Source organism: Nicotiana attenuata, unplaced genomic scaffold, assembly GCF_001879085.1.
Source record: "Nicotiana attenuata strain UT unplaced genomic scaffold, NIATTr2, whole genome shotgun sequence".
NCBI classification, from domain to species: Eukaryota; Viridiplantae; Streptophyta; class Magnoliopsida; order Solanales; family Solanaceae; genus Nicotiana; species Nicotiana attenuata.
In genome coordinates, this window is record NW_017681390.1 from 1,076 (window position 1) to 11,378 (window position 10,303).

At 39.0% G+C, this 10,303-nt stretch overlaps 1 protein-coding gene across 1 annotated transcript; it reads left to right on the forward strand.

Annotated features, from left to right (window-relative positions):
- The first annotated feature begins 1,993 nt into the window (after positions 1-1,993).
- LOC109221939 lies at positions 1,994-2,940 on the forward strand. The gene is made up of 4 exons (XM_019386361.1): positions 1,994-2,041; positions 2,163-2,279; positions 2,362-2,476; positions 2,590-2,940. Exons 1-4 carry the CDS (start codon positions 2,039-2,041, stop codon positions 2,736-2,738), a joined length of 384 nt encoding a protein of 127 aa, XP_019241906.1. The 5' UTR covers positions 1,994-2,038; the 3' UTR covers positions 2,739-2,940.
- Positions 2,941-10,303: the final 7,363 nt, after the last annotated feature.

Sequence of the window (10,303 nt, forward strand, 5' to 3'; positions counted from 1 at the left end):
TGTATATTTGATTTTAAAAACTAGAGTTTGTTGTAGAAGAATTTTTTATTCATGACGCCATGTATTGCAGAGGAAATGGAGCAAGTGTTCTTCGAATTGTACCATATGCTGCACTTCATTACATGACTTATGAACGGTATCGAGGGTGGATATTGATTAATTACCCTGCCTTAGGAACAAGACCTGTTGTTGATCTTTTAGCTGGCTCAGCATCTGGAGCTAGGAACTGCAGTTTTATGTACCTATCCCCTTGATTTGGCTCGTACCAAACTGACTTATCAGGTGCTTAATTTGTTAAAAATGCTTTTGTTTTTCTTCCTATTCTTGGTGAATATCTGATTGTATTTGGTAGTTTTACTACAATAGCTAGTTTTGTGCATATTATGTGCTTTTCCTATTGAAATTGTTTCATTAACACCGTTTGGCAAAGTTGGAAATTGATCTGATTGGAAGCACTTACAAATTGCCTTGCTTTAGTATGATGAAAAGCTGTTTCTGATTTTTTGACTTCATCAAAATGGCAATATACCTTGTCACTTCGTTAGATGTGTAGACCGTCGTAGGTAAGCTGCCTACTTTATTAAACACTCATGTAAACACTCAGGTAAGCTGTTTCTCATGTTATCAAAAAATGTAATAATAATCCATGGGTAACATGTTAATTTAGCTTGTCAATAAGACTTGTATTGAACAAGTGGTATATTGAGCTTGTCAATATTGACCTGTATTGAAAGCTATTCTTTGTCCTTGGTGTTGTGTTGTAGTTTCAAACAAGTGGTATATTGAGTCCATTGCTTGATCTGCCAGCAATTCTTTGCTTTGTTTTTAAAGCCACAATTACTTGATTAGTTCAAGTATTCAATCTGAATGTTCTGTTTCTGATAATCTAGTGTAGATTTTATGCTTATTATCGCTTCCAAATTTATTACACAGATGGATTCTCGCGGTAAAAAAATAAAAAAATCTAAGAAGAAGAAACACACTTTACCTACATCAAGTCAGCTTCCTCCACCTATACCAAATATGAGCTCTCTTCCTATGCCTCCTCGTCCTTCCATGCCAGCTTCACAGTCATCTGACTTTTTCAAAGTCCCTCCCCCATCTAGCTCGCTTGAGTATTACTCCATGCTTCTCTGGTGGTGGCTTCGACCACCATTAATTTCATACTCACGCCTCACTTCCCAGCTTCTTCCCCGCGTGGTCCCTGCTAGTCAGATCGCAGTCACCACCGATTGTATCCTCGAGCCATCATAGTAGCCAGCATGGCGGTTCATCTTTTGTGCCTCATACATCGGCCACTCAATTATCATCTCCACATCATCCACTCCAAGTATACTCTAACTTGGATATTGGAGGCTCTCACGCAGCTGCATCCCCATCTACCAGTACGTCTACAGTTGCTGGTACCGTGAGACATTGTGCTGGAGGGACTATACAGTACGATCATCTTCATCGGCTGATTATCATTCCCCGTAACTCAGGTGAGTTTTTATTCAATTTTCTTTTAAAAACTTTCAATAAAATTTTGCATATAATGAATTTAATGAAATTTTATATGTTAAAATTAAATGCAGGTTTTTGCCATCCTTTCAGGCCGCGCACATGGTAATGGAATCTATAAAGCCATTTTTTGACGAGCCTTGGAATTCTTGGAAACAGATTCCGTACTAGATCAGAATGATATGTGGCACAATTACGGTAAGATAAATTAATTTTTATAATACTTATCCTCATTCGTCTAATATTAGTTATTCAATTTTGTAGGTTCACTGCGTATGGCAGCCAACATTTGAATATCTGGTGCATGATAACTTCGGGAAGAAAGCACAGAAGCTGATAACAAATTCACATCATGTTGCTAGGAAAGTGGCAAAAGCCTAATTGGATACGTGAAGATGTCTGGAATCAGCTCTTGGCGAAGTGGAACACCCCTGATTGGAAGAAGAAGAGTGAACAAGCAAAGTATAAACAGAGCTTCTACTAAGGTGGAACATTGCATACTGGAGGTTCTATTAGTTTTGAAGCCCATCGTTGGAGAATGGTAATTTCATTATAAAATATTCTTAGTTTTACAAGCATGCAAATTGAACATATATATATATATATATATATATATATATATATATATATATTTTTTTTCTTAATTAATTCTTAATTTTCAGGAAAAAGAACGTGGGGGAGATGTGACTTATGCTGAGGTCTTTGCAGAGACCCACAAGAAGAAGAAGAAGGATGTCACAAGAGAAGGATGGATCGAACCGCGTGCTTTAGAGACATTTGTATTATCCAAACACCAACACTATATTATTTTTCCTTCTTGGTTTTTTTTGTTTATATAACGTGTATTATTTTATTTTTCAGGACAAGTATCATATTGATCTTGATGCATGGAAACAAACTCAACCTGAAGGAACTCAGCCGACCCCGGAGGATATGACCGCAATTTGGACACAAGCGGCTGGTGGCGTGAATAAAGGTATAAATATTATGTAAATATCTATTTTGGTATTAATTTGAAAGTTGCTTATTTGTTTTCTTACTTCTTTTACTTTCTTTTCTTTATTTCTCGTGAAAATAATAAAATAAAAGTTGAGTCTACGGGATTGGAGTACAGCCATCCTCCAGTCGTCCACCAACAACATTATTCACTGGGGCATCAGTTTCCCAAGAAGACATGGAATCTATGCGTCAAAAAGTGGATCAAATGTCGCAAGAACTTCAAGAAACTCAGGCTTTGATCCAAAAATTATTAAAAAAAAAAAAACAAGAAAAGAGCTGCAATGGAGTCTGAGTCTGAGTATGAGTCTGAGGAGGAGATTTAATCTGAATAGGCTATTTGAATGTTTTAGAGTTGAAGTTAGAGACATGTTTAATCTATGTTGTTTGATAGTTCGTTGTTTCATTAGTTGGTTGAATTGTTATAAATATTATTGTTCGCTTTGTGGTAAATATTGAATTTTGGATTGTTATATTAGGTTTTTGGTTGATTGTTAGGTATTTGGTTGGCTGTTTTATTTGGCAGGTGGGTAATTAGAAATACAGTAGGATTCTGCCTAAAAATGCCAAGATTTGCGACTGAATCCAACACAAAGTTCACCAGGAATTATCCAGATTTGCGACTGATTCAGTCGCAAATTGAAAATTTCTAACAAAGTTCACCCCAATATTTTTGCGACTGAATCAGTCGCAAATGGAGAATTTTCAATATTTTTAATTAATTAATAATTATTATTTACGACTGTTCCACTGAGAAGTTAGGGACTGATTCTGTCGCAAATTTAGCGTCTGATTCTGTCGCAAATTTAGCGACTGATTCAGTCGCAAATTTCTAAATTTCAGATGACCCCGCATTTTTCATTTTGCGATTGCATCCGTCACAATTTTTCGACTGATTCAGTCACAAATATATTGCGACCACGTGTTTTCTGACTGACACTTTTCAGTTGCAAATCGGTCGAAAATATACGATTAGCGACTGATTTGCGACTGTTTTGACGGTCACAAATTTGCTATTTTTAGTAGTGTATGAGGAGCTTATGCACTGGTTCGATGGCTTTGGAACGACTCTGGGCACGTTCGAGGACGAACGTATGTTTAAGTGGAGGAGGATGTAACGACCCGACTGGTCGTTGTGAGCAATTTTGTCCGGTTCTGCAGTTTGAGGTCACGAGTAGCTTCATATTATGTGTATCGACTTGCGTGCGCAGTCCGGGCGTGAAACCGGAACGCTTTTATGTAAAAATATGAAAAATATAGTAATTTCTGTTGTGGTCGCAAATGTGAACTTTTTCATCGCAATTGCATGCCCATTTCGCAAATGCGAACTTTTTGTTGCAAATGTGAATTCTGCCAGCCCTGCCTTGTTCGCAAATTGCGAGGTTTCGCAATGCAATACGACATCTGAGGTCTGTTAAGTGAGATTTTTGACGAGATTTTCACCCATTTTTCAATTTTCACAAACCTTAAACCTCCATAGGCGATTTTCCAAAGACCCAAACTTCTCCAAATCATTGGGTAAGTGTCTCTAATCAATTTCCAACGATATCTTGTGATTATATCTTAGATTTTACATCAAATTCATGAGAATCTAAAGGAAAATTTGGGGATAATTGTGAAATCTTTCAAAAATGTAAAATGATGATTTGAATGACCAAATGGTATCGGAATTAGTTAATTTTTGTATGGGTGAACTCTTAGCGGAATGGGTGTTTGGTTTTTGTAAATTTTGTCAGGTTCCGAGGTGTGGGACCGGGGAATTGACTTTTGTTGACTTTTTGCAAATTGTATAAGAATCATAGTTTTGTCAATTGAAATTGTTTTCTCTTGCATTGTTTGATGTATTCAAGTCGTTTTTGGCTAGATTGAGCTGAGCGTTGATGAATCGGTAAAGAAAAGCTAAATTGAGTATTGAATTGGCCGGATTGAGGTAAGTATCTTGCCTAACATTGTGTGGGGGACTTCCCCTAGGGTTTGAGTCTTCTATGCTAATTGTAGTCCGTGCACGCGAGGTGACGAGTATGTGCTCAGACTTATTGTGGGAAATTTGCCTCTAGGATTCTTAGGTCCTTATGTTCATTATGTGCAAAGTATTTCGTCATGCTTGAGTTTTCTAATTGCTTAAATTACCTCTATATGCTCCATATGATGTTGCTAGCTTTCCTCTAATTCTTACGTGTTACTTGACCCCTAATTGCCTTAATTGAAGTGATTGCCTTCCTTATTATTTTGATACTTCTTGATTGTGAGTTCCTCTATGACTTCGTGCAAATATGTTACATGTCCATTTGTTGTGGTTACCGATGTAATTATCACGTGCTTATTATGTCTTGTTGCTTTGTTAAGGTTAGTGTGCTTCTTGGTTTTTTTCGTGATCCTTATTATGTACTATTCATGCTTGACTTGATGAGTATTCATGTTGGACCACGCTTATGGTAATTCCTTGGTATTTGACCGTTGTTGAGTATTGACTCAAGTTTGGATTCATTTTGTTAAGTTAATTGTTGGAACGAGATTGGTTTTTGTTGATTCCCTTTCCGAGATGTATTGTTTCTATTGTTGATTCCCTTGTTCGGATGTATTTGTTTCTATTGTTGATTCCCTTGCCGGGATGTATTTGTTTCTACTATTGATTCCCTTGCCAGGATGTTGTTGATTCTACTGTTTGGGTGAGGAAAGAGTAATAAAGCACGAAGGGTGATGCCATGCACATTTACAATTATATTGATGCATATGGTGAGGAAGAGTGATAAAGCACGAAGGGTGATGCGGTGCACATTGATACTATTCATATGGTGAGGAAGAGAGATAAAGCACGAAGGGTGATGTCGTGCACATTTATACTATTCATAGAGTGATAAAGCACGAAGGATGATGCCGTGCACATTTACATTTATATTGATAAATATGGTGAGGAAGAGAGATAAAGCACGAAGGGTGATGCCGTGCACATTTATATGACTCATATGGTGAGGAAGAGTGATAAAGCACGAAGGGTGATGCCGTGCACTTTCTGTTTGCTGTGTTTATTTGTTGTTATCAATTCAAGTGTTTTAACTGTTTAGATTCCTTTACTGCTGTGATCCTTTGTGTTGGAATTCATAGTGTTTTCAATACCTCGCCGTATTTATATATACATATTTCAATACTTCAAATTTCAAAATTGTCACATTTTTAATTCAATTAGTTACTCAATTAAATTCCCTTAAACGTCTGAAGTTGTAATTTACTTAAAAAGAAATTTCTACTAAGTTAATTTATTAAATCCCATGTTAAAGGTAATTATTCATTCGATGTTGTATTTTAAATTGAAAATGGTACTTTCTTTATTCAAATGATTCTAAAAATAACTTCATCTTTTCTTGCTGAGTTCCTAATTGGTTTAGAAGCTGTACTCTACTTTATATTATGTAAATGAGACTTCTGGAACATCTTAATTGCATTAGTTATGGGTCCTATGTACTGAGTAACATGAGAACGTTGTTGTACAAACTGAGACAAAATATGTGGGCACAAGGTGCCGGGTGTGCTAAAGGTTTGGAAGTTGAGGTTATGATATGAGACATCGAGTTTTGAGATGGCTGGGGTTGTGCACCAGAAACAATATGATTGATTGAGTTGACACTGTCTTCCTTACTTGAGTTCATTCTACTTCTCTGTGTTCTAGCTATGTTTGTGTTGATTTATTTGGTTATCTTTCGTTTCCATCCGAGTTTCCTTTAATTATTTTGACTGTTTGTAGATTGATTTATCCATGCTGTTGATATTATTTCGTTACCTTTATCTTGATATTTGTTATCATATCCTGTTTAATCTGTCTTACCAGTAGGTGTCTTGACTGTTCCTCGTCACTACCCCGCCGAGGTTAGTCTTGATACTTACTGGGCACCGCCGTGGTGTGCTCATACTACACTTCTATACACTTTTGTGTACAGATTCAGGAATTGATCGATAATAGCTGTGCAGATCGTCGTGGTAGAGACTCAAGGTAACCTGCTGCTGCGTTCGCACGCCTCGGAGTCACCTTCGTTTGTATTTACGTTCCATTGATTCCTTCTCGTTCTGGGATAGTTTTGTATTTATTTTGTATAATTACTCTTAGAAAGGCTTGTGACTTGTACCACCAATTTTTGGGAATTGTAATTTGTTCCGAGTAATTTAATTTAAAGTTAGTAAATATCCATGTTATTACAGAAAAGGTTAGGCTTACCTAGTTTAGAGACTAGGTGCCATCACGACTCCTTTGGAGGAATTTTGGATCGAGACAAGTTGGTATCAGAGCTCTAGGTTCATAGGTGCTACGAGTCATAAGCAGGTTTAGTAGAGTCTTGCGGATCGGTACGGAGACGTGTGTACTTATCTTCGAGAGGCTACAGAACTATTAGGATAATCTCACATTCTTCATTCCTTATCATGCAATATTGATTCAGCTCGAAGCATATAACTTATGTTCCTTTACATCCACTCGTGTGTAATATTACGCTCTCGATGTCCACTATGCGCCAGTGGTTCGTGATGCTACAGATAGGCTACGAAGGAGTCAGGGATGCTCAGGCATTGCCTCGACGTGTTGTCCAGACTGAAGATACAGAGGCATTAAGAGTCTATTCAGTTGTTCGTATGGAGGCGCAGCGATTTCCGGCATCTGATTGATGAGTGCGAGCTTGGGAAGGTTTAATTGGTTGACTAGTCGTCGCGATTATGGCAAGGCCACGAAGTGGGTGTTGATTGGGAATAGTTGGTGGTATTTAAGTACCTTGTGATTTGTGTTGTACGAGCTTTGAAGGTTAGTTTTGCGGATCATCAGACGTTGTTTTCTATGGCTTTGCGCCAAGTGGAGGAGTTCAATAGCGGCATTCAGATTGCAGAGTTAGATTTATATCAGATTTGGCCTCAGGTATGTGTATATGTGGTATTAGTGGGTTCCCAGATTTTGTGTATTACCAAGGTCTGAGATCTTGCACGGGATGATGTTGGGGCTTACAGTGTTACCGTGTCATTAATGGATCTACATATCAGCATCAAGGGGAGTTGGAGGAACAACTTCAGATTCACAGAAGGTCTATTCAGCGTAGGTGCCGTGGTTGCGGCAGGACGGGGTGCTTCAGAGGAAAAGCAGTAGTTTATAAGCTTCTGGGCTACGTGGTTCATGTTAGGATCACCTGTATTTGGGACTTTGATTGGGATTATTGCATATCGACTATCCGAAGAAATGGGTAAGCTCCGTGGTGTTGTGTCGGCATAGCGATGAAGTAATTGGTCCTTTGAATAGGAATTCTCTACTGGCATTTGTGGTAGCACTCTTGGATTGGACGGTTTGTGTGACTCGGTTGAGTTAGGGAGGTGCAGTCCTGATGTCTTAGTTGCGAGCGGGCGGATCTCGAAGAGTTCTCGGTGGTTTGGCAACGGCTTGAGTTGGCTGTCTACTATGAGCGTAAGGAATATGTGGTACATTGCGGTTTTCTCCTGGATCAGCATTTGGAATTTATAGAGTATGGCATTGTTGGCTATCATATGTGAGGAGTGTGCATTTTTGGAAAGGACCTTGAGTTTTGGTTTGCGGGTGCGTGGCTAGTAGCATGGTGATTACTGGGTTTTGAGGTTTTCGAGGTTCATGTTTTGTTACGCGGCCAGAAATCCTATATGGGTGCTTCAGCAGAATGATAGGGTGAGAGTGATATATCAGTCATTCAATTTGCGTAGTTGAGTTGGGTGCGGAAATCTTGGTATTCCTGAGGTTTGGGGCTAGATGCCCTCATATGGGGACTATTTCCGTTTGCGGATTGTGAAGAAATGTTGAGAATGGGGTAATTAGTAGCATATATTATCGATAGGTTGTTGTGGATCTTTTTGAAGAATATTTATCTAATTGGGAAGGATCAGGATTTGGTTGTGGGCTATTTGGAGGATCAGCGAGAATATGTATGTCGTGTCAGATCAAGTTTGTGTGTCATTGTGAGATTGTCATTTTGGTTATGTGATCAGGCAGAAGAGATATTATTTGTGCCCCTAGCCTATGTTATGTGCTACTCTTTTATGTTGTGTTAGGCGGTGAGGTTGTATGATTATACCCCACGCATGTTGTAACTCTATTCAGGCCTTATGGTGAGGCGGGCGAGATAGCCCTCGTGATGTTTGTTTGCTCATTGCACCTTATATGTGCTTGTTTCTCTCATATTTTATTACTTCTATTCATTGTTCCCACAGTTTTACTTGTGCATTCTGCTGTGCCTGATATCAATATTTATGTGATCAGTGGACCCGAGCATTTTGGCTTGATGAGTATTTGGGAGCGGACTGCGCGCCGCAGCGGATGTTATGTGGGTACCCTTTCATTGTGTTTATTTGGTGTTGTGTTTTCCCTCTGTGGGATGATTTGATGAAAGACTATACTTTTGTTGTCACACATGTTGTACTTGTTAGATAATTCTTATACTTGGCTTTCCCTTATTTGTGCTGCATAATTTAGTTATTGTTGGTATGGTGTACGAACTGTGTAGTGTGAGAATCTGTGTGGTTCCGTGGTGAGTTATTAGTTGGGTTGCTTGTACTGGCTGAGATGAGGTTCTTAGACCTAAGATTTGTACTATGGTATTGGGGGTGAGGAGTGCTTGGATGTATGTGGTTGTTTCTGCTAAGAGTTGGGTAATGGCCTTTGGCGGGCGAGAGAGTTTCTTGACTTGTTGACTTCATGAGCAGCTATGAATATCCGCATGTTTCTTTATCATGGGCTGTTGTGGAGGTCTAGAACAAGGTTATATTCAAGGTGAGGTGTATTGCCGGCATCCAGGATGTTATTTGAACAGCTATGGTGGTCAGAGGTTATTGCTTCGGGCATTTGAGTTGTGTGAAACAGCATGTGATTGTATTCTGGATTGGAATTTTGGCTCGATTCAGCTTGTTCAGGTTCATGCAGTGTGATGATGTGGGATTCGGGTCCTATGATGAATTTCAGACGTTGAGGTTTGGGTTATGTCCTAAGGTTATGGACTAAGGATGAGGTGAGACCATCAGTTAAGTTGCATTGTCAGTCCTACATAGGTTTGGGTGATGGGGAATTGCCCCGGGTGTATGTGTGAGGAGCTTATGAAGTGGTTCAATGGCTTTGGAACGACTCCGGGCACGTTCGAGGACGAACGTATGTTTAAGTGGAGGAGGATGTAACGACCCGACTGGTCGTTTTGAGCAATTTTGTCCAGTTCGGCAGTTTGAGGTCACGAGTAGCTTCATATTATATGTATCGACTTGCGTGCGCAGTCCGGGAGTGAAACCGGAAAGCTTTTATGTGAAAATATAAAAAATATAGTAATTTCTAGAGTTAAAATTCGGTTTTTAGTTGACTTTGGTCAATATTTTTGGTAAACGGACCCGGATCTGTGTTCCGATGATCCCGGGAGGTCCGCGGTAAAATATGGGACTTGGGCGTATGCCCGGAATTAAATTCCGAGGTCCTTAGCCTTAGAAAATAATTTTTGAAGACAATTGTTGTGCTGGTTTTTAAAGGAAATAAATAAATGAATTAATGTTTGAACTCGTTGGTATCGGGCCCGTATTTTGGTTTCGGAGCCTGGTACAAGTATGTTATGATATTTAAGTCCTATCTGTGAAAGTTGGTGAGAATCGGAATTTATTTGACGTGATTTGGACGTCCGGTTGAAAAGTTAGACAATCATGAGTTTTGAGGTTAAATTCATAGTTTTTGATGTTATTTTGATGATTTGATCGCACGATCAAGTCCGTATGATGTTATTAGACTTGCGTGCATGTTTGGTTTGGAGCCCTGAGGGCTTGGGTGAGTTTCGGATAG

Coding starts and splice junctions, on each gene's coding strand:
- LOC109221939 (XM_019386361.1), top strand. Junction 2,280..2,361: donor CGCGTGCTTTAGAGACATTT/GTATTATCCAAA, acceptor TTTATTTTTCAG/GACAAGTATCATATTGATCT. Junction 2,477..2,589: donor GGCTGGTGGCGTGAATAAAG/GTATAAATATTA, acceptor ATAAAATAAAAG/TTGAGTCTACGGGATTGGAG.